Here is a 24,759-nt window from a genome sequence, read left to right as displayed (position 1 = left end):
GGAAAGAGCTGGTCTTGTAGTAGCAGGCATGACTTGTCCCCTTAAGCTAAGCAGGATCCACCCTGGTTGCATACGGAAGGGAGACTAGAAGTGTGAGCACTGTAAGATATTCCCCTTAGGGGATGAAGCTGCTCTGGGAAGAGCATCTAGGCTCCAAGTTCCTTCCCTGAAGAGATGATTAGACCACTGAAGAGATGATTAGACTAACTTCAAACAGAGTTGCATTAAAACTTGCCTTGTAATGCATGCATTTCTTGATTATTTTAGAGGGAGTACCACCTAATGGTACAGTGGGGCAATGACTTGACTAGCAAGCCAGAGGTTGCTGGTTCGAATCAACTCAATGGCACACTTTACCTTTACTTATGTTACTCTATTATAGGAAAAAAGATAAGGCATCCTGTGGCACCTTAAAAGACTAACAAGTGTATTATAGCATACATTTTTGCAGACTAGACCCACTTGGTTCGGTACATTTGACAAAGTCCACAAAAGCTTATAATGCATCTATTGTCTTATTAAAAATATTTATATGCCACTTCACAATAAGAAAGTTCTCATTGCAGCTTACATAGTAAAACAAAACAGAAAATCATTCCCTGTCCAAAATGTGCTAACAACCGGGGGCAAGGGGACACCAGCAGCAGCCACTGGAGAGATGCTCTGTTTGGCTAAATAGGAACAGTTGCTGTCCCCTTGCCAAATATAATAGGGCCACCACTTTAAAAGATGCCTCTTATGTAGTTAGCAGGATTAATGGTACCACAGGCCTTTCACTAAGGCCTTTGAAAGAGCATCTGGGGGAAATACTGGGAGGTAAAGAATTCCACAGACAAGCAGAATCTCTGTTTGGCTCAGCAAACCCAGCGCGAAAGATTAAAAGAACTATCCCAGCATGCATTATCCTGACAGGAGGCTGGAAATCCCTTTTGCCGCATCAGCTGTCCTCTGACGAAGGAGCCAGAGGCAGACCCAGCCCTATTAAAGCTATTGGTAGGAAAGGACCATAGAATGTGCTTTGCACATTCACAGAAAGCAGCCTTACTAGACATATCACTCTCTTATAAACATGGCTGCTAGCTCCTGGGGACAACTGGAAATGGTGAATGCATCACACTACTGGGGGAACCAATAGACAGCTTCTATTTTTGTCCTACCTTGGTTTTTGTACCAATGTGCAAAGGTTGGGCTACCCAGATTTGAATAGGCTGGAAGGAATTGTGTGGGTTCTCATGAGCCTCCAAACCTGGGCTGCTTGCCTCCTATCTTCATTTTGAGAATTGTGTTAATAGCCCTACGGTTTCTTATTGACACTTTCAAAGTCCATATGGAACTGTTTTTTTTGGCTTTAACATTTAGCCCTTATACTTTTACAAGTAGCCTTTTCACTTTCAGAAGCATCGGATTTGGGTGTGTGTGTGTCAAATATTAGCATCAAAAATTGATAGAGCACCTTTAGTTTGTAAATCAGTTTACCTTATTCATTATTACAATAACCCTGTGAGGTAGGTCAATGTTTTTTATTTATTATTATTTTATTTATTGATAGAAATTGAGGGTGAGATCCAGGGACCCACCCAAAGCCATTCTGTGCCTATTTGAATAAAGATTTGGGATTTGTTTCTATAGAATGAATCTTTCCTTCAGTTGGTGCCTGTGTTTGTTCTAAATCAAATCATGCCAACCAATCCATTTGAGTTTTCTAAGAAGCTCAGTCTCATCCAAAGTAGCCCCATAAGAAGACATTAATAGCCAAGAGAACTATAGCATTAGTGTTGCAAACAGTTTTCCACAGTGGCTCTTCGGTAATACTGGTCAGCTTCCTTTCAAGGGCTGCTTCCTCCTCTCTGCTTAAAGTGGGCTTGGGGTTGACAGAAATTCCACAGAACCAGAAATACGTTTTCTTCCAGCAAGGAAGCTTCAGCTCTGAAGGAACAAAACCAAACCAAAAATAGAGGGAGGAATTATTATAGCTATAGATATATCTACTGTGTGTGTGTGTATTGTTACCAGCCACGCTTATTCTACTGGGCTCCCAGAAGCCTCCCTGTTGGCTTGCATCTCCAGGCTTGTGCTTTTTGTACATGCTCAAGAGCTGCACCACAATGTGAGCTCTCTGTTTATAGTACACATAGGGTCTGGTCGCTTAGCTGGCAGTGGACTAGTTGCAAAGCAAATTGGAACAGGGATATGATGCACCCCCTCTCCCCAGATGGGAGTCCCAGCTAAGTAGAGTTAACTATATTGAGTTAACCTTCAAGGACACACTGTACTTCGAGTGAACCACCTCACTCCCCTACTTTCACAGGAGATAAAACACGCTAACGCGCAGATTATGCCAAGCAGGAAAAAGGTAGATAAGATGGTGAAGTAATGTTCTCTCCATCACAGACGTAGACTCAGAGGTGTACCCATTGAAACTATTGATTGATTGGTTGATTGATTGATTGATTGATTGATATCTATACCGCCCTTCCAAAAATTGCTCAGGGCGGTTTACACAGAGGAATAATAAATAAATAAATAAGATGGATCCCTGTCCCCAGAGGGCTCACAATCTAAAAAGAAACATAAGATAGACACCAGCAACAGTCACTGGAGGTACTATGCTGAGGGTGGATAGGGCCAGTTACTCTCCCCTTGCTAAATAAAGAGAATCATCACATTAAAAGGTGCCTCTTTGCCAAGTTAGCAGGCAAAGATTGATGAGATTATTGACAAGATAATAATCTTATTGATTATTATTGATAAGATTATTGGAGAGATTTGATTATTGGAGAGCTTCCCCAGCATGGATATTCTTTCATGCATTTGCATACTCTGATTTTTATCACAAACAGCCTTACTTGCAAAAGGCACACACCCATTGCTACACCCAGGAAAGAACGATTAGAAACAATGCATTCCGAACAGGCCCGTCCTGCTCAGCAAAACATGACAATAGGCATGTGCTCCCAAGGATATAAGTATCCCCAGTTCCATGGCCCAGTGCGGTCCTTTGGTCTTGCCACCTGGGACTCCAACCAGCAACCTTCACTTTCCCTCGTATGCAGTACTTAGGACCCCACTGAGCATTCCATATGCTCTCTTGCAACCTACAAAGAGCTTGAAATCACTATTTGGATCGGTCCTTGTGCCATTCCACCCAGCTTGCTTTGCACCTATGGGAAGCTAGACCCACAGAGAAGCCATTCTCATGGGCATTCCTCCTTATATTAAGGGCATCCTTCCTTGCAACCCTCCTGCTCTCCACCTCGCTGTCCCCAAAGGATGTGAGTCTCCAGCTGCTCAAAGCCCCGTTGCCTAGAGGCAGGTACAGTCTAGTGGTCCCCAATCTATAACTTTGTTTCAAATTTTCCCCTCCCCCTCACCTTAAGCATCTTTCTCTTGCCCGCCTGGGAAACCTACACAATGCCTCCTTGCAGGGGCACAGAAAGGCTGGAGTGGGCCCAGAGACAAGATTTTAAAATGCCCCCCCTGAAGTTCAGCTCATGAAGTAAAAAAATCTTAAATGAGGCTGAATAATGGTAACAAAAAGCATAGTAAAATCTCTCTCTCTCTCTCTCTCTCTCTCTCTCTCTCTCTCTCTCTCCTATGTGCCACGATAGAAAATCATCCTAGATTATTTTTAAACAGGTTTTGTAAATTGTGGAAGTCATTTAATGGTACTAGAGAAAGACATACTGTTCTGGTAGCTCCAGATTTTGGAGGATGAATACACTGAAGGAAGCCCAGGTGGGTGCGTGGCTGGGGGAGTCAGTCATGTTACTTGCCTCTGGGGGGGCCAATGCAGTGGGCCCCCAGACAACTGTCTCCCCTTGCCCTATTATAGTTACGCCCCTGCCTCCTTGTACTTGGTTTATTTAAAAAAAACTAGCTGATCTGGTGCAGAGCATATGCACCCCTAGTTCGCTGTCGCTGCCTTCTCTTCTCAACCCCCCCTCCACAGCTTTTTTGCCTGCCTGCCCCCAACCATCTTCTCCCTGTCCATCATCTTCTCCTCTCACCCGCCTGCCCACAGCCACCTTCTTCTTCTTGTTCACCGCCCGTCCCTCACCCTCACCTCCTTCTTTTGTGCTGCCTGCCCTGTTTTCTGGCTGCCCGCCGCTCAGCTGTCCACCACCATTTTCTTTGGCCGGCCAGCCACCACTACCACTGCCATATTCTTTCTCTGGCCCCGTGGCTATCTGGCAGCTCTCTGAACTCTCGCGAGAGCTGCCACACATAGGATTAGCCATGGGTACGTCTAAGAGAAATACATATAAAGAAGATGTATTTTAGTGCTCTTTAAGTTAGAAATGCCTCATTGTAGTTAAATAGCTTAGTACATTTTTATTGATCTAATCACACCATTCTCTTCCTGTATCCCCCTTATTTCAAATAAATCCTTCTTTTAAATTTTGAAACTATATCCTTGTCTCAAATCCAGTCATTTCTTGAGACCAAATGTCTGCACAATTTAAAACTGGTGAAGCTGACTCCTTTAACAGCTAATTCCCCACACAAGCCCAAACACACACACTCTCTCTCTATGTGTGTGTGTGTGTATACATACGTACACACACACAGTAAATATAGCTATAATAATTCTATACACACACACACACACACACATATATATATATACACATATACAAACACAATGTTTCTGTCTATCTGTCAAAGTGTACTCCCATCATCCCAAATCACAATGACCTTCCAACAACCTCTGGAGACATAAGTTGGAGAACCCCCTGGTATGAGCTATGTGAGACAGCCCCTCATCCCAAGGAGTTTACAGTCTAAACATCATCATCACCACCACCACCACCACCACATATTTCTATTAATAAACAGGTTGTCCTCCAAGAACTCCAGAACAGTGTACATCTGTATGTTTATCCCCACAACAAACTTTATGTTAGAGAGAGTGATGAGGTACATGAAAGAAAAATAACAAGGGATGAATGCAAGCAGATGAATCAATCCTGCTATCTAAAACTACAAAACTAAGGAATTCTGAACCTACTTCCCCCTTCTTTGAGCAACATGAAGCTCAAAGTTGAAACTGGAATGCAGGTCAGCTGTGCAGTGGTCTTGTGGCCACTGCACTGATTGCTAGAACCAAGGGGCCAAATATAGCCCTAATTAGCATTGTGTTGTATGTGTACACTTGATTATTGATCTGTAGGCGTGTACAAATGAGCACATGAAATGTGTGTACCATGTTGTTAGTGTACGTATGTTGTGTAAGTCTCACACCCATACAGCCTACCACACTTATAAACCCTGTCATAATCCCAATTCAGCAGCCATGAAAGTGTACCATGTTCCATGCTGGGAGCCTTGTTCCATGCTGCTGTGCTCTGAAACCCTCCCCATCCCATTTACCATACTGTTCTTGGGGAGATATCCCCCCTGTAATGCTGGAACATCAGTGTTCACAATCACAAAGAAAAACAGTGATTCAAACACTGTCCTTGTGAGTTGGGGTGTGAGGTCATAAGGCATCAATGCACATCAGTGTGGGGGCAGGGCTTAGGTCCATTTTCCATTAGACCCGCAGTTCCGCATTATGTATGACCTGGCTCAGCGTTTTGATCTGGAGGGCAATAGCATGTCCCTCGTAAAATATTTCCCACAATGATTCTGTGGAGGACTCCAGTCCTCCTAGGTTTTTTAGCCTGCTGCATTTTATCCCTTCTTGAATATACAGTGCTACTCCACCCCCAATCCTCCCCTCTTTGTCCTTTCTGTAGAGATTGTATCCAGGAATAATAATCTGTTCCACCAGGTTTCCGTTATGCTCACTATATCTATGTTTTCATTAGCAGCCAAGCACTCCAGCTCGCCCACCTTGGCTCAGAGGCTTCTGGCAGTAGTATATAAACACTTATACGCCTAGTCTCTTTCCTGGTGTTGGTGTGTGCTATCTCACTTACTGTCATTTGACCTTTTTGACCAGCTGTAACATGTTTCCCTCTGCTCTACTCCTGGTTCTACTCTCTCCCCTTCTGATTTTTCTGAAATGTTTGCACCCTTGCACTTTAGGGGATTTTGCTTCCTGAACCAGATACCATCCAGTTGCTGTCAGTAATCCCCCAGGTGTCATTTTAAAAGCTGCTGTGCAACCTTTTTTATTTTAAGTGCCAGCAGTCTGGTTCCATCTTGGTTCAAGTGCAGCCCATCCTTTTTGTAAAGGCCTTGCTTGCCCCCAAATGTATCCCAGTGCCTAACAAATCTAAACCCCTCCTCCCGACCCCATTGTCTCATACACACATTGAGACCCCTCAGCTCTGCCTGTCTCCTTGGCCATGTGCATGGAACAACACTTCAGAGAATGCCACCCTGGATGACCTGGACCTCAATATGCTACCCAGCAGCCCAAATTTGGCTTCCAGGACCTCCAAACTGTGTTTTCCAACATCATTGGTGCCAACGTGAACCACCATAGCTGATTCCTCCCCAGCACTGCCTAACCGTCTATCTAGACACAGCACGACATCGGAACCTGCACACCAGGCAGGCAGGTCACAGTGTGGTCTACATGCAGGTCACAAACCCATCTCTCTATGCCCCTAACAATCAAATCACCCACTACTAGGAGGCCCCCAACCCCCAGAAGAGTATCCTCTGATGAGGATATGGCACATCACTCCAGGAAGGGGCCCCTTCTAACAGAGCATTCCCCTCTTTCTCAGATGTATTCATCCTGAATGTGTTACAATAAATTTATTTTGAAAAGAACCTGTGTGGTGTAGTGGTTAGAGTGTTGGACAAGGCTGGAGAGATCAACGTCAAGTCCTCATTCAGCCATGAAATTCACTGGGTGATTCTAGGCCAGTCACTTATCTCTCAGCCTAACTTACCTCACAGGGTTGTTGTGAGGATAAACATAAGCATGTACACTGCTCTGGGCTCATTAAAGGAAGAGTCCAATATAAATGTAAATAACAAAACAGTTTTTTCTCATGAACTCATGTATGCATGTACAACCCCTTGTATAGACATTTAGCATAATGAGCCCTTTCTCACAATCCATGAGAAGGACTTGAGGGCAGGCAGCAGGGATGGCTTCTTAAACTTACCTTCCCTGCAGACGGTCGCCTAGGACTTTCTGGACATGCAATTGTGGCTCTGGCAGCACAGAGGTTTGAGGGCCAGGCTACATTGTCCCAGGCCCCAGAACTCCCATCATGCACTTCACGGTGCATTGCAGCGATCCCCTGGTTGGGAGCCTGCTCCTGTGTTGGCACCCTGTGGTGCCTACACACGAAGACTTCACTTGGGTTCAGGGCACCCTCGCGCTGTTAACCCTGACTAAGCGGTGGGCTCCCTAAGTGGGTTTGCTCTCGCATCATAGCTGGGAGCTGCATGGCTCCCAGTGGCTCACACGCACAGCCAAGACCAGGTGTGGCTGTCTTGGCCTGATCTTGGCTGTGCGTGTGAACAGCCTCTATGTGTGAACACTGGGCTAGTATCTTCCAAGTGGTGAATGGTGACAGTCATGCCTCACCCTCTTCCCCCTCTAAAAGGAGAGGTATTGATAAGTACTTGGATAAAAGGTGGTCATGATTCTCCACAGAACCTATCCTGAATCTGCATTGCTTATTGTTTTTTTCCTCAGTTTCCATTCTGTTTTGCTCTTCTAAGAAGCTAAAGTGGCACACACACACACACACACACACCACCAAAAGCCTCATTACACCTTTGGATGAAGGATGTTACATTTCCTTTACTGTCAGTGCTAATAATCTAATCATCATGATAGCGGCTTATAAACAGATGCAAGGACAGATAAGATAGCTCATGTGAAAACAAAGGTGACAAATAATTAAAAACATTGCACTGAACAGCTGCTTCAAATGTGAATCAAGCCACCTGTCAGACCCAAAGATACAAGTTTGGTCTCCTTCCCATCATTCCTCATTGGTTACCAAAACTATTTATTTTGGGGAATATTTAAAATAAGGAAACACAAATGGCAGTTTAAAAGAAGGATATCGCCTCCTTAAAGTTCTTATTGCCTTGATTCAAAAATCCAGGTTTAAAATGGGCTCGGGAATAGCTTTTAGGTCTCCTAACACTAAATAATGAGACAGTGAACTTTAAACAAGACAATTTTCACAAAGGTAAATTCAGCAGCTGTGGTCAAGGAACTGGAACTCAACAAACCCAATGAAAGGAGCAAGAACGACTTCTAAAAATGGCATTGAGTGAAAAAAATCACTCACCATATGAGATATGTAAAGTGGAAATGCAAATTAGTTTCCTGTTTAACTGCTAGGATTTGAGCAAACTCCTCTGTATTATTTGGGCAGGGTAGATACCATCCAATCAATGACTCCAAGGGGTAACAAGGGCTAACAAGCACTCCCCCCCACCCTCCATATTTCCCACTTCTCCTTTTGCTCCCCTATTCACCTGACTGGACCTTTACAGCAAAATGCCAGACAATACATTCACAGTATATTGTGGTCCCTTAGCTTGAATTATTTATTTTAAAAGACCTCTATTACTTAAAGAACCCTCATTCACTCATTCCTCTAACCCAGAAAAAGCAGTAGAAACCAGTGCAGCCAGATAGGTAAAACCTTCTTCCAGCCACCCAAGACCAAAGCCAGCCCCTTAGCTTCTTTCCTGGCCCAGGAACTGCCCTGGGTGAGACCATGAGAGCAGGGGTTTGCAGAGTCATCTCTACTGCAGATTTCAGCTTGGCTGATACTGACTTCTCTCTCCATTTTTTTCTGCAGGAAGAGAAAACTAGCCTGGAAACTAGCCTGATCCAAAAACACAGTATTAGAAAATCGGACCCATTTTCTGAACCTCATGACAAATTACCAGTTAAGAGCAATGTTCCCTCTAACAGGGATTCCCAGATGTTGACTACAACTCCCAGAATCCCCAAGCAAAAGCCATTGTAGCTGGGGATTCTGGGAGTTGTAGGAAACAACATCTATGAATCCCTGTTAGAGAGAAGCGATTTGGCTATCATGGTTATTGAAAAATAAGTTTTCAAAATCTCTTGATCTGAAGAAAGTTGGAGACGGATTTGTTTCTTGTCACAACAGCCATATTCAACTTCATTAATAAGATAAAATAGCAACATTAATTACCTCACCTCTATGAGTATTTACCATATAGCAAAATCCTCACTTGCATAACGTTCTTTGCCACCCGTCTGCTTCTGCAGACTAGTTGCTCTAGTGTCACCACTGCATTTGAGAACACACTAGAGAGGTTGGGTATAATAAACATTTTAAATAAATAAATAAAGGCAACCTTCGAAGGGTGAGAAGACAACCGAGGGAATATGGTGAACCTCAGTTTCAACCTTATTGGTATCCGCTAGGAGGAAAACTCTCATTTCCCCTCTTTCAATAGGATTGGGGTGCTCAAACGGACGATCTCATTACCCGTGAGTTAGGCTGAGAGACAAAGAAAAGACCTTTCATCCTGGATAAAGAGGGGGAATGGGAGCTTACCTCTTAGGGCAGCCACAAAGGGCCAATCTGGATCAGGACAACAGTTCTTCTGAGAAATTTCTAGAGCACACCTAACTGCAGGCAATAGTGATTGGAGATAGTTGCAATATTTGGCACTGCACAGAAACTGCAGATGGCCGCATAATGCTGGTGAATAAAAACAGTCACAGCAACTGTTTCTTATCTTCTATGGGTGTGCATAAAACTGGCTGGCTTGGTTTGGTTTGAATCCAAACTGGACCCAAACTAGACTGGTCCAGTTCAGTCCGGCACCCCCTCAACCCTCCCCCATTCGGTTCAGTTTGGTGGGGTTCACGAATAAACCAAAAAAAAATTTCTAGGCACTAATCCCCTCTGGGGGTCACTAGCACAGCCATGGTGGGTGGCCTCTGGAGGCACTTCCTCTCCCTGCCAGCCTCCAAAATTGCCCAGTTTGGGCACTCCTTGCCCCATTTGGGCACTCTTTGGCCCGTTTCAGGCTCTCCTTGGCCTGTTCTAGGTCCCACCCCCATCGTGGTGACCATTTTGGAGGGTGCCGCACATGCCTAATGGGCCTCTGCATGGCCTGGTCTTGACCCAGGCCATGCAGAGGCCCATAATGCATGCACAACAGCCTCCAAAATGGCTGCCACGACAGGGGTGAGGCCCAGAACAGGCTGAAAAGCACCTGAACCAGGCGGGGGTTGGGCAATTTTGGAGGCCGGCAGGGGGAGGAGGCACCTCTGGCGGGCCACCTGCAGATGCACTAGTGACCCCTGGAGGGGGTAAGTGACTAAATTTTTTTATTTACGAACACCCCTAAATGGGGGTGTTCGATCTGGTGCCAAACCAAACCATGGGGGTGTTCGGTCCGGTGCCAGACCATTTTGCTGAACAGGTTGAGCTCAACCTTGAACCTGCTTGCACACCCCTATTATCTTCAGGTGCCACTTTCATTCTCATTACAATTGTTCTGCATTGCTCTGCCTAAAATTTTCTGAGGCTGTTCACATGAGCCGCCCTACCCAGGCTTCCACAGCCCTACCTGGGTAGGGCTGCTTGTGTGGAGTGCTAAGATCGAGACCAAAATCAAGCACTGGGATCTGCGTAGCCTAATGAATTATCCAGGTAGAAGGGTGCAAATGCACCCTTCTACTTGGGATCCTAGTCATGTGTCTGCTCAGGCTGCAGGTTGCCCAAGCAGCCACAGAGACAGGCACCTAGAGTGCCTGGCTTGGGGAAAATCCCCTAAAGCTATGTGCTCCTCACAAGGTGCATGGGGGGTTTCTAGAGGTTGGGCTACATTTCCCGGCCTCCAGATTTCCATGCTTCTCCTGGCAGCACCAATCATGTAGGCATGTGAGGGGCACTGCCAAGAAGAGGAAGAGAATAATTGGGGGAGAAGGTAGGAACGGTCCTGCCTCCCTCCCCCATTCCTTCCCCAGCCCCAAAACCTAGGTCGTGTGAATGCCCTTTCTCTTTTCTTTCTTTCTACCACTTCTGAAATGTTTTCTTCATATTACCAAAACCATTTCATGCACCACCCAAAAGTTGGGATAGGTGGGGACAATGCCAGTTCTTTGACTGAGATAATAGAAATTTACAAATGTGTATAACTTCTAATATACCTAGCTGAATAATTTTTCCTCTTCCCTGTTGAAGTACAGGGAGGAGTACAGTTGAAGTACAGGGTGGGGTGTATTTTGGGGGGGGGGACTGTTTTGAAGCTTCCAGAGAAATCTGATTCCCGCTTGCTTCCCTGTATTCTTGACAAACGACTCCCCCACCAGTCACTCCAGTCTGTAGCGGATATTTCTTATCAGAAATGAGATGTTGTGACATTTTCAAGCACTCACATTACTGTTCAGGAGCTGTTCCAAACATGCTACACCTCTTTCTTCCTGGCTTCTGGAATGAAATCAGTATGTGGGCAAATTCTTACCATTTGTATCTGTCATCATATTTGGCAAACTCCCACCTACCGTGTTCTGGTATGAAAATATGAAATGGGAAGAGATGGGGCATAATATCCAAATGTCATGATCCAGGGAGGACAATTCTCAAATGGAAAAAAGTCTCCACTCAAATAACATTCCTTTCCTATCAAAAGCATAAATGGCTGTTTGGAAGAGAGGAGTGGTAGTAAGGGAGCAAGTGCTGGAATCCATACAGGTGTGCTTTTTCACCTCTCATCTACCCAGCACGTGACTGATGCTGTCACTGATAGTTTGCTGTGGAGTTTTGAGTCCAAGGAACATGCATACAGCCTTCTACTATGGTGAAGGTATGTCTCTGAGAATGATGATGATGAATTCAATTTCTATACCGCCCTTCCAAAAATGGCTCAGGGTGATTTACACAGAGACATAATAAATAAATAAGATGGATCCCTGTCCCCAAAGGGCTAACAATCTAAAAATAAACGCAAGATAGACACCAGCAACATTCACTGGAGGTACTGTGCTGGGGGTGGATAGGGCCAGTCACTCTCCTCCTGCTAAATAAAGAGAATCACCACGTTAAAAGGTGCCTCTTTGCCAAGTTAGCAGGGGTGTGATAGTAGTATGAAATAGTATGAAAAATATTTCTTTTCTGATGCCCCCTTCAGAATCAGGCTTGATGCAGATCAAATTCAGAGTCAGGTGAGTTCCATGTTTTAGCTTTGCCCAGGGCACTAAGTGTTTGTTTGTTTGTTTGTTTGTTTGTTTGTATACAGTTCCAGACTCCCAGCAGGACATGCAGTGCCAGTGAGAAAGTGATGATCTTCACAGCACAGCTTCTAAGTAGGCTTCTTTCTGGGGGGAGGAGAATTATGGCTGCCACTGGGCTGAAAAATTTATTGAAATTTCTGGTGCAATACCAATATTGCCCACCTACATTTGCACTACCACAGAATTTGTTGAGGGAAAGAGGAAGGGCATTTTGGATCAGCTCTAGACTATCAATGAGAGGCTGACTAAGAACCTCCATTAATGTTTTCTTTGGTCCCAGGCAGGAGTGTGAACCCCACCCTTGAATGAATTTTGGCACAACCCCATCAAACATCTGCAAATAATCTGAAAACATCTGCAATGATCATAACATCTGTCAGTCATGATGCAGAATGATTCATATAATTTTGTGTACATGCCCTCTACCAGACTGAAAACTATTATCACAAAATGGTTGATAACATGTGGTTCTCAGCTGGATCTCTCTGTCCAGCACATGGGGATATATGTGGTACTTGACACTGGAGTAAGTACCATACATGGCCAAACCAGATGTTACACAGCAGTTGCTTCTAACATTATCCTGATTTTTTTTAAATTGAGAAACAACCATGAGAGACTGCCAATTTGATCAGAAGAATGGCAGATGGGGGAGACTCTTTAACTCTTTTCCTCTGGGCTTTCCCCCCTGCTCAGAATTGTCTCCAAGTTGCTTTTACATAGGGACATAGGAAGTGCCATATATTTAGTCAGCTCATTTGTCAATTTAGCTCAATATTACCTACACTGACTAGCGGTGGCTTTCCAAGGTTTCACACAGCAATCTTTCCCAGCTCTAGCTAGAGATGCCAGGGATTGAACCCACAGTCTTCTGCATGCAAAGCAGATGCTCTATCACTGAGCTATGGCCCCATTTTGTATATTCAGAGGAAATGATATGAGCAGTCATATCCCCCCCCCCACATATGATTAGAAAAGCCAAGAGTGGATTTTTAGTGGAACAACGTCCAGAAGATATATGGCTAAGGAGCAACTCCGTCTACAGTTCCTCTGATCACATTAAGATTCTCCCATGACTGCTTTTCATTAACAACACAATATTGGGAGGAAGTCAAACACATTTGCCATCTATTGATGACCTTCTTTTCTCAGAGACGGGGAGGGCTGGGTGGGAAGGCAGGATCAGTCCTGCCTTCCCTCAAACAAGGAACGTTGCCGCCCCACTCATCACACCACGCTACCAGGTGAGCGCAGCTGTGGTGAGCAGCGCAGCGTTCTGGAGGCTGGGCAATGCAGCTAGGCCTCCAGAAATCTCACAATGCACCACATGAGGAGCATGGTGCATTGAGGGATTTCCCTGTGAGTTGAGTGCTCTCGACACCTGGCTCTGTATCTGCTCAGTCAGACACATGACTGGGGGGACTGAGGTAAGAGAGCACACATGTGCCCTCAACTCAGTAAAAGACAGGGGGGAACTCCGGGCTACCCGGCAGAGCAGCGCTGAGACTGGCCTTGATCTCAGCACTTCATATGAGCAGCCTTACCCAGGTAAGGCTGCATAATCTTGGATAGGGCTGCTCATGTAAACGGCCTTATTGTCTTGTTTGTCACATGCTCCATACCATACAGATGGTATAAGGTTAACTGAAGAGTGAGTATTCTATTTGTTCTAGGTTGAGGGGCTTTCTTGTTGGCTTTAATGGATTCTGGAAAATCTATGAGGCTATTCTAACGATTGGCAAAAATCAGGCTTGGAGAGCCTAGCCTGATTTTTGCTGATCGTCAGAACCACCGGGCTCGGCTGCGAGCCCAGTGGTTCTATAGCGGGTAACCCTCTCAAGAACCCCTGCCCCAAAACCAGGTTTGCGGAGCGAGCGCTTGGCAAACCTGTTTTTCTGGATTGTGAGTAGCCACGGTGTGGCTTCGTACTGCACCTACTCATGAGTAGACCCCCAGAGGGGAGGCAAAAAGCCACCTCCCAGCTCTGGGGGTCTCCCTAGTATGCCCTACACACTTGCGCAGGGCATACTGGGGCTTCCAGGGGCCACGCCGCCCTGAACTCCCCAGCCCCCACCGGCTCCATCATGGAGCCGGCAATCATGTGGGCGGCTGATCCGGCCACCCAGGGCTCCCTGCCCGATCGTCTGTGGGAAGAGCAGGCTTAGCCCGCTCTCCCCGCAGTTTTGGAAAAAGTGGGTCTCACGGATTGTGAGACCTGCCTCTATGTATGTATATAAGCACATAGACATATACATATGATTGTGGGGGGCAGGTACAGATAACATACCTCCACATTCTTCATCTACTAAATCTCCATTCTCCAGTGGATTAGCTGCCAAATCATTCTGTTCCTTGGTGGAAGACAGCTCGACATTTTGACAAATGTGGTTCTTCAGGTCTGTTTCAGATGCTTTGCTGTATCTAGTCCACCACGTCAGTCGAGCAAGCTGGGTAATTGGCAAGTTGGAAACAAGAAGATGAAATCACAGTTTTGAGATATGTGGCTAAGAGTGTTGGGGTTTTGCTACAGCATTGTCTCAGTTCTTGTACGTACTAGACATGCTTGACAGTATGTTTGAATTCAAACTGAGAGGTTCTCCCTCTCACTGCATAAAAGATTGTTAGTCTGTTTATTGTTTTCTTAGTGTTTCCATTAGTAATAAATATCGAACTCTTGTTCTTTAGTTAAATTTGCTTCCTGTAGAGTTACTTATAGAGGATAAGTAATATCTCTGCAACAAAGAGTTCCTGCTTGTATGTTGTCAAGAGCAGAACTAGCCAGATTAACAAAAAAAGAGCAAAAAGAACCATGGCTACCATCCCACACATTGGCTGCATTCACACATAACATGGCACCCCCTCCCCCTGTTCTCCCATCAGAGTTCAGATGTAATAGAGAGCATCCTCTCTGCAGTCAGAGAGACTGCAGAGAGGAGAGGGAACTGGCTGTGCAGGCTTCCTTCTTGACTGAAGGATAGCCCACACAGCCAATAATGGCTGGAGTTGAGGGAGGAACTTCATTTCTCAACTCCAGTTGAAGCGGACATAGCCTGAGGTTCCGCATTTGGACGTACCACAGGCTGCATACAACTCTGGGTTGCTGTGACAAAATTCACTATTATCTGAGGGTTCAGATTGGATTTCCAAATCTGGAACCCTGGGTTTGTCGCCATGCTAAACTCCAATTGCTTGCATTCACATGTAACGCTCATGGAACCTTTGGCACCTTCAACTGCAGTTCTGCGTTACATGTGAATGCAGCCATTATTTGTGAACAATATATCAGACTACTGACACTGAAAGCGATACCTAGTAGCACTGATTATATGACATGTATGTATGGCACTGATGATATGAAAAGACTTGCCATTCAAATTCCATAGTATTGTCTACCAAAATTATGTAGCTCTAGCAGAGAGAAAGAAAGTGACTGCAGCTGAAATCTCTCCCAGTGGCCATTCGCTCCTCGGAGTCCATCACGGCTTTTAGAAAGCTTGTTAAAACTTGGCTTTTTACCCAGGCTTTTACATAATTGTTTTTACTGCTGCTTCTGTGTGTTTTTACTTGTATTGTTTTTATGCCTGTTTTTTATATGTTTTTATTGCCTTTTTATTGCATGTTTTAACTTTTGTAAACCGCCTTGGGGTTGTCTTTTAATGAAAGGCAGTATATAAATGCAACAATAAATAAAATAAATAAAAACCCTGCTGGGAGGCTGAAACAAGCCTCCCGGTCCTGGGGGTCTCCCCACGGTGCCCCGTGAACTTGCTCAGGGCATTCTGGAACTTCTGGGGGCTGCACGGCCCCTGATCCTCGCAGCCTCCACCGGCTCCGTGACGGAGCTGGCAGTCGTGTGTGCAACTGATCTGGCTGCCCAGGGCTAGGAGGCTGTGCGTCTGTGGGGAGAGCAGGCTAAGCCTTCTCTCCCTGCAGACCCACCAGAAGCTCTTCTCACCGATCATGAGAAGAGCTTCAATGAGTTAAAACCCTCTCCTCCGCCACAACTGATTTTACCCCTTCCAAAGCTACTTTTCAAAGCCTGATATATCTTGTTTGTATATAACACACATTGTTAGCCCATTACTCTACTTGGGAAGTTAACTCTCAAAAGGTCACTTATAAATGAACAGTAGTTTTAATACTTTGAATTTCAGGCACAAAATCTAGAAGGCAGTTTCCAGCTGACATAAAAAGTTGTATAATCTCCAGAAGATTTATAGCTTTATTTAAATTATTTTCAACCAAGATGAGCATCAGGCTAGGCTAATCTTTCTTGTCACATTGTGCTAAATTGCTTTGATTTGATGATCCTCATCTTTCCTGAAGAATCCTTTTAGGACTTTTTTTTTTTTTTTTTGGTTACTCATTAAATCTAACTAGAATGTAATGAAGTTGGAGGACACAAAAAGATCTGAGAGACATCTCCCTCTTCCTAGCACAAAGAGCTGTGTGGGTAAAGGAGAGGAGGTGCATAAGGATTAAACGTTTTAGCAGTAGCCACAAACCACTTAAAGCACTTTAAGTGCAAGTATGACTAATGCTGTAATTCTAAATGTACCTATTTATTAGATTTGAAAGTGATTCAGGGTCAGAGCTCATGGCAGGCACTTTATTCTACAGGACACATATCCCTGGAAAATGAGGGTTTCCAGGTTTTCATCTAGAGAGCGTGTCTCTCTTTTGAAGTTCTAAAGCCCCAAAAGAAATGCAGCTGTGGAACCCTCCAACCCGTCCCCCTCCTTTGCCTGTTTTTTAAAAAATTTCATGATATTTATAAACACACAAACCAAGCAATAGCCAGCTTTTCTTCACATTTTAGATGACAGAGTCAAAAGGTCCAGGATTAGGGGCAAATTATGATCCCCAAACAGGCAACTGCCAACCATCTTAGAGAAGAACACTAGGTAAAATCAAAAGATCATGGGTAAAATGTCAAGAAAACAAGTTCTTATGATCTTATTATCATCTGGCATTCCTAAACAGAATGTTTTCCACTTATATACTATGCCTGTACATGTTACTATTGACAACTGCTTATGTTAAGCAAAACTGCTAATCATTTGCCATAGATTCCAATGGCAAATGTTATTACTTATGCTGGTAAAAATAAGCATAAGGAGGAAGAGCAGGATGTAAATTTTAAAAATGAAATGAAATGAAAATGAAATGGGCAAATGAGTTTGCACCAATGTACTGCACAAAACTAATGGCCTTCCTGATCTTTCAAATCAACATACAATGTTGTGATTTTACTTCCTCTACCACTCTCCATTTCCTCACTTTCTCTTCTGACAATCCTTAAAAGAAACTTTGTGAGGATTTGGAAGAGTTTCTTGCCTCTGCTTCCACAGCAGAACTAGAATAAATCCTCCTCTTCCAAAATACCATCTGGCATCTGGCAGTTGCATTTCAGCTTCACAGTCTCAAATTTAATTGTAAGCTCCTTTGCAGAGTTTTCAAGGACGGCATGACACAATATGGGCTGTGTACAATGAAGACATATGAACTCTGAGGCATGCCGAACAAATTCTTTGCATATTTGTTTTGCGGCACAGCATCCATCACCACAGGGATGGGAAAGTGTCCAAAACAGCAGGGGAAAATGCTTCTGCTTGCTGTTCTAGGGCTGTAATTCATTTAGCTTGGTGCATTTAGTAGTACTACTCAGATACCAGATACAAATCTCTCCTTCCCCTTCTGTCCATTTGCTATTTGCAAGAACAAGGTCATCAGGGAAAGCTCTGTAGGAACAGGTATTCTGCCATCATTAATCTGTGTATAACCTCTGTGGGTGCTTAGCCCATGGATTCCATGGAATAGTGTCAATTTACACTAGCTGAGAGTACATTCCAAACTTTTGTTTTGGAGGCAGATGTGGAGCTGAATGTCTTCTCTCATTTACTTACATTCAGAAGTAGAGAATGAAGCAAGTGATTAGGCCTGAACTAAATTATGCTTTTCAGTTCACTATTCCAATTGCCATGCAGCAGAATTTCATTTATCTCAACAGCCTGGGGAAGCCTGCCATGCAGTGAGGCCGTGAAGTGTGCACTTTATCACATTTTAAACTCATGACATAATTCCAGTCCTAGTTCCTATACTATCATAAAGGCTGATATGCAGTGTGTTACACATGGGTTGAGTTGTAAGCTGGATACAATGTACAGCATTCTTTTTTCACCGTGCAAGCTTTCTGTGGTCCCACTCCATGAAGACTCAACACATCAATTTGATTATCTGAACTGTTGATAATCAACTAAGTCTCTATTTAGAAAACATGCATTCACATAGTAAAATATTGGCTCTGGTTCAGCCCAGCAAGGGAGGTTTTCTAGATCAATTGGAGGCCTGGTTCACATAATAAGGCTATGCACAAGAGCAGCCCTACCCCAGTTAGGGAAGCCCTATATGGGTAGGGCTGCTCATGTGCTGGGATTGAGCCTGATCCTGGCACTGCCTCCCCTGCAAGCCCCAGTTTTGTACCTGCCTTCTCCGCCACCCTCCCCGCCCTGGCAAGAATTGTGTGAATTGCTTTGACATTCAAATCTAGGTTTAATGTGAGTTACCAACTTTAGCATGATTGTGTGAATCCACACCAAGGTGGGAGTCTCAGATTTACTTTGGGCCGTAAACCACCTTGGCGTGGGTACACTTAATCATGTGTGCATGATCCTCGGATGATCCTGGGATGTGTGCATGATCCTGGGATCCTCCCCACATCTTCCAGCTGTGGCTGCAAGTAGCCACAGCTGACAGATGATTGCCAAAATGGGGTTAGAAGAGTGCTCGTTCTCCTAATCCTGTTTTGAGGGGTGACTTCACAGGTGGGTTTGCCATCGTGTTGCCCCCGGGACAGCCCCTGATCCTGCCAATTCACATGAGCTTCCTTAGCCCAGTTTTGCACGTGCATGTGAATAGCCTCTATGAGTGTTGTTTTGGGTATGCATGTTTGAGAGTGACCATGAAGGAATTTTCAGGCATAGTTAACTAAAACAATTTATAGAGATGCCCTTTGTTTACTGAGATGAAGCTGTTTTCATGAATCATAAAGTTAGTCCAGCAAAATCCATAAACTGGACTGCTTTTGGGGAAATTAATTGTATGAGAAAATACTCAGAGCTTCTCTAGAAGTAGTTGATGAAAGAGAACTTTTTTGCCTGTTCTAATGCAGCAAAAGAAATAAAGTTTTATGCTACCAAACCTAAGTTGTTCAGTGTAATTGAGATCACTTTGGGATTGAGTGTTCTTTTTTTTTTTTAATGCCAGTGCTCCAATAATATTAATCTTGTTAGCTCACAAGATTGATGCCATCTCTGTTGAAATACGAGAGAGGGTTCAATTAGAGCCATTACATTCTCTCCCTCAGCAGCCCATTGTAATATGATTTCTCCCCCACTGTCTGTCTCTCTCCTTGATAGGATCTGCTATAGTGTCCTCACAGCATGGAAGCCTCCTCTCCATTTCCATTGCTCACTGAACCTGAAGAATGTTTTTAACTCCACAATACCTGGGAAGCAACAAGATCTGAAGAAAGATTGTCTTTGTAGGACAAGGTAGTTTGCTGTTGTAGTGAGGTCTGAAGTACATCTTCTAGGAAAATGAAGCAAATGGAGAGTGTTCTAAGAAGAATAGATTTCATCCTGGAAAGTCACTTACATTTTCCTCTGGGACTGGTGGTGTGCAGAAGCTAACAGAGATGATGACAGCAGCTGTGAGTACACACAGGATGATGGCAAAATACAGATAGTGCAAGTCCTTCAACACAGCTGGCCTTTGGTCCTCCTCACCACAGGCAGGCACTCTGTAGATAAACTCCAACACCATCCGAATGAAACCAACTGCTAGTCCAAACATCAAGCCCCAAAAAGCACCCTGGGTAGAGAACATGGGGAGAGATGTGGTGAAATGAGTAGAAATGTTGGGAATATTAACTTGTTTACACATGTCTTCACTAGATTGTCTCAATATGGAAATTGTATTGTAAAATAGAGTGTCAGAACTGGTAAATGTCTGTACAAATCTCAACCTAGCCCCATAGGTTTTCTCTATTAAGCACTTTATTTATCCTGTAGGTATGTAACCACTCAAGTTCTCTGCCTGTGGTGTGATGCAGGTACATTTTATATACTATCATAGGAGCCACTTTTATGTGGGATCAGTTTATGGCACTACTGTAAGACCCATAACCAAATGTGTGGGACCAATTGCATAGCTCACAACATGAAATGGTTGCCCCCAGTTCTAGCCAGGTAAAGATTTCATATAAAGATCCAATGTGGTTGCAGACCATTGAATGTTCCAGAAGCACATGTGGCAGCTCCCATGGTGCTACTGAAACATTTCAAAGGTACTGCAGATCCATTAGTACACCGATTATCCAGCTTCAGTGCAAGGGAGTTAGAGCAGATAACTGTCAGATCCGAAAGAGAAGTCAGGACTGGACTTGCAATAGTGGAGCTTCAGTGCAAGGGAGTTAGAGTAGATAACTGTCAGATCCGAAAGAGAAGTCAGGACTGGACTTGCAATAGTGGAACATGAACTCAGGATCAAATCTGAGATTAATTCATAGGAGAGAAGGGCTGCTCTTGTGGTAGCAAGCATGACTTGTCCCCTTAGCTTGAATCATTATGTGTTTGAGGAGAGAAGACTCTAACCCCTGGTGTGAGTTGGACAACTTTTGTCCCACTATTTCTGGAAACGACATTCCTATTCTTATTGGTGCTTCCCATGCACCAATAGGGCGCTGGGTTTGGAGCAGGCCTAGCTATAATTCCCCAGGAAGCAAAAACAAGGCTGGTAATGGCTTTGAATAAGCCTCCTTATGCATTGGAGCGATGGCATCTGGGTCCTGATGCCTGGAGGAAGGCAAATGGAAGCTCACTTGTGCTGGTTTGAGGAAAAGTGGGGCTCACCTGGACTCAGGGTGAAGCAGCATGGTGTGCCACAAGGATACAAATTCTAAGTAGATGCCTTATTTATTGAGCTTGTAAAAAAGAAATGAGTAAAACATGACTTGATTCCTGTGGATAGATCTTCTACATCATTACATAAGACACTGCTCTCTTAAAGTTTCAAACCAAAAGAAAATGTGATGACTGGAAGATTAAAGCTAGGGATAGTCTCAATAAGACTTGGTTTCTAAGCAGTGGAGGGAAATAAGGTAATTTTTTATGAACCTCTTTCCTTCCTCCCCCCCCCCACCCCCCAGCCCTCCTGTGTCTTATCACTGCTTACAGTTAAACCAGTCATCAAAGTCCTAAGAATCTTTTAAAAGAGATGCTTTACTCTAATGGGGCTAAATTCCGCCATTGTTGCATTCAAGAGAAGTCAGTCAATATAATCGTAATGAATGGTCTTGTCTTCCCTTAAAAACTATGAAGCGATGACATTTGGGAGATGCTATTATTCATACGAACCTCCTCATTGATTCTGTACTTACAGGCTCATTGATCCTCTTGCAGAAGATTGCTAGGATGAAAAGTGCAGTGATGGGTGGCGCTAGGTAACTGGTTATTGACTGGATGTAGTCAAAGAGCTGGCCGCTGTTGGCTGTCTGGATGATGGGGATCCAGAGGATGCTGATGGCAACAAGAATCAGCACAAACACCCTGGGAGAAAGAACAAAGGACATTACTTCTGCACAACTTGAAAAATCTAACTCTTTGTGTTGTGGATGAATCTAGGTGGGGGTTGGGAAACATCGTCTCTGCACAAAGGCCTTGGGGGAAAACCTGCAAGTGTTCACTCTTCAGAAAAAGAGTACATTGCACTGACCAAAAGGAAGATGAGAGGAGGCTCTTGTTAGAAAAGCTGTGAACATGCGATTGCTGAGATTTTGCTGGGCAATTCACATCCCAGAGATCTGAGGCATCTGCTACCACTAGGAAAGTTTATGTACAGAGGTCACTTTGACAGCTGCAGTGCAGGCCCCAAGATGGTGACGGTACACAGCAACTGCAGAAGCTGCAGAGACAGGTATGGAGACAAGAAGACACCAGCAGTCAAAGGCAATGGTGTGTGCATTTGACTAACCAAATCTGTTTTGGGATTGGGCTCAGTGATTTGGATTGAGATCTGAAGTTATTCAATCAGGGCTGCTTAAATTCTTATCTGAAGCTGAGTGCATTGCCCGAGGAGTGCAATGCTTCATATGACACTAGTTCCCATTGGCTTTTGTAACTTCCAAGGTCTTGTCACAATTCATGGATTGTGTGGACTCCAGCAGGAACTCAATAGGGGGGAACAAGTAGGCTTTATTTAATTAATAAGGGATGCAGGCTGTCTAATACATGAAACCTCTGCAGAAGTATTAACTGAGCTAGCAGATAATGTGCAGCTGAGTACACAAAGCAGGGAGTGAACCTAAGTTTTTCTAAGGGTTTTTCTAAGTTCACAGTAGGGTTCTGCATTTTGTTTTGTTTTTCTGTTTTGTTTTTGGCCCGAATCTGAAACACCCCCATTTTGTTCTTTGTTCGAAATCAGCCAATCCGAAACAGCCCAATTTTGTTCTTTGTTTGAAATTGCAAAATCCGAATCTGAAACATTTTGGATTTTAAAAAATGGCCCTGGGGAAAACTAGTGGGTGGGGGTGGTAGTGCCCAATGGGTGGAAACTACCACCCATATTTCAGAGGAATTGGGCAAAGGGCTGATATTTGGTGAATTTTTGAAGTATAATATTTTTCCCATAGGGAAGAATGGAGGTTTCAGCAAAAGTATAGCTTCATGTGGGGGGGGGGAAAGGGTGGCTCAGTGCAGAGTAGGGTGGGTGGTAGTGTCCAGTGGGGGCAAGGAAGCTGCCAGAATTAATTCAAAGGAATTGGGCAGAGGGCTGATTTTTAAAGATTTAATGGAGTTTACACATCTGTAAAGTTCTTCCCCTTAGGGAATGATGGACCTCCATAATTCCTGCCCCATAACTGCACTTGGGGGGCACCAGGGTGGCCCAGAGCGAGTGGTGGTGTAGAGCACATAGGGTGCCAACCACCCCCATGGGTTGTTAACCCATGGGATACTGGGTTCTGTTGTTTCTGAGATGTTTTGAGTGTATATTCTCTGGTAGCATATGAGAGTGGATTCATGGTTTGTCATTGAAAATCTCATATGCTACCAAAGAATCTACACTCAGAACACCTCAGAAACAACAGAACCCAGCACCCCATGGGTTAGCAACCCATGGGGGTGGTTGGCACCCTATGTGCACTACACCACCACTCACTCCTGGCCACCCAAGTGCTCCCCAGGTGGAGTTATGGATCTGCTGAAACCTCCATTATTCCCTAGGGGAGGAAACCTTAAAGACACATAAACTTTAACAATTCTTAAGAAATCAGCCGTTTGCCTATTCCTTTGGAATCTGGGTTGTTGCAGGCACCCCTTGGGGCACTGCCACCCAACCCACTGTTTTGCCCCTCAGGCCCCCTTTCTGCCCAAAATCTGCCCCAAAGACATGTCAACTTCAGAAATTCTTTAAAAATCAGCCCTTTTCCTAATTCTTTTTTAATCTGGGTGGCAGCAGGCACCCATTGGGGCACTACCACCTGACCCACTCTTCTGCCCCCAAAGCCCCCTTTCTGCCCTAAATCCACCCCAAATAACCTCAACATCACACATCAACAATAGCAGAGCTTTGGAAAAAACCAGGCAGATTTCCAAAGGTCATGCACATCCACATCCCACCCCCGCCCCCAGAAATGCAATTGATCTACACACAACAGTGTGAAACAACAACAATGAAATGCACACTGCTCCACTGGGCAATGAGGGTAAATGCACACTGCCCCACTGGCCAATGAGGGTAAAATTTACCCTTAAATTTGCTTAAAAGGAATAAGGAGGCAATTGCCAGCAGATCAGCCCATGCTTTCGCTGGCCAGTCTGCAGGCTGGAAGGGCTGGATATTCAAACAGATGTCAAAACTCAAAATGGAGACTGAAGGAGAAAGACTTTTCGCGATTGCAAAATGGAGTTCCAAAACAGCCAAAACAACAAAATGTTTTGTATCCAAAACAGGGACGTTTTGTTTTGGCTACAAAATTTTCTGTTTTGAGCATTGGGTGTTTTGTTTTGGCTACAAAACAGCTGAAATGGCCTGTTTTGTGCCCAAAACGTTTTGTATCCGAAATGAAACGCACATCCCTAGTTCACAGTGCTTCAGATAACTGAATAAAGGCATGAAGAAGAAAAAAGACCTTCCAACAATCATGAGTTCCTGTTCAGTTGCCTTCTTGCGAAGTCGCTGCCAGATATCTAGGGCAAAGAGTGTGCTGCTGCTGTTGAAGATAGAAGTCAGAGAGCTCATCAAGGCTGCCATGATCACAGCAATCATCAGACCACGGAGTCCTAAGAAACCAATAAGGCTAGTTATTGTCAACTTTGATCAGTGAACCAGACCAATTCAATCTCAAAGTGAAACTCTCTCACCTACAGGCATAAGCTCCATTACCAGTTTAGGGTAGGCAATGTTGGAGCAACCCACTTTAGCCCCGCAGACTTTCTTACAGACTTCTGGGTCTACACATCCTACGTCATCTGCAGCAGGAAAATAAATAAATGCAAGTTTGAATATAGTAAATACAGAGGAAACTATTTGTTGTGTTTGTTTAT

At 44.3% G+C, this 24,759-nt stretch overlaps 1 protein-coding gene and 1 long non-coding RNA gene across 2 annotated transcripts in view; one reads left to right on the top strand and one right to left on the bottom strand.

Moving 5' to 3' along the window:
• LOC128353007 (uncharacterized) overlaps positions 1 to 20,197 on the top strand; it is a 96,077-nt gene extending 75,880 nt beyond the window's left edge. The window contains exon 4 of the long non-coding RNA XR_008320778.1: positions 19,573 to 20,197. This is a non-coding gene — a long non-coding RNA (uncharacterized LOC128353007). The remainder of the gene's footprint in view (positions 1 to 19,572) is intronic.
• The window catches only part of SLC5A9 (solute carrier family 5 member 9), a 55,808-nt gene continuing 32,686 nt past the window's right edge, over positions 1,638 to 24,759 (bottom strand). The window contains exons 10-14 of the mRNA XM_053313651.1: positions 24,345 to 24,495; positions 21,594 to 21,762; positions 19,811 to 20,026; positions 14,442 to 14,601; positions 1,638 to 1,926 (exon numbers count right to left, since the gene is read on the bottom strand). Of these exons, the coding sequence (XP_053169626.1) occupies positions 1,718 to 1,926; positions 14,442 to 14,601; positions 19,811 to 20,026; positions 21,594 to 21,762; positions 24,345 to 24,495 (905 nt within the window). The 3' untranslated portion in view covers positions 1,638 to 1,717. The remainder of the gene's footprint in view (positions 1,927 to 14,441; positions 14,602 to 19,810; positions 20,027 to 21,593; positions 21,763 to 24,344; positions 24,496 to 24,759) is intronic.

The sequence above is a fragment of the Hemicordylus capensis genome, chromosome 4 (assembly GCF_027244095.1).
Source record: "Hemicordylus capensis ecotype Gifberg chromosome 4, rHemCap1.1.pri, whole genome shotgun sequence".
Taxonomy (NCBI): domain Eukaryota; kingdom Metazoa; phylum Chordata; class Lepidosauria; order Squamata; family Cordylidae; genus Hemicordylus; species Hemicordylus capensis.
This window is presented reverse-complemented; position numbering and strand designations above follow the sequence as displayed.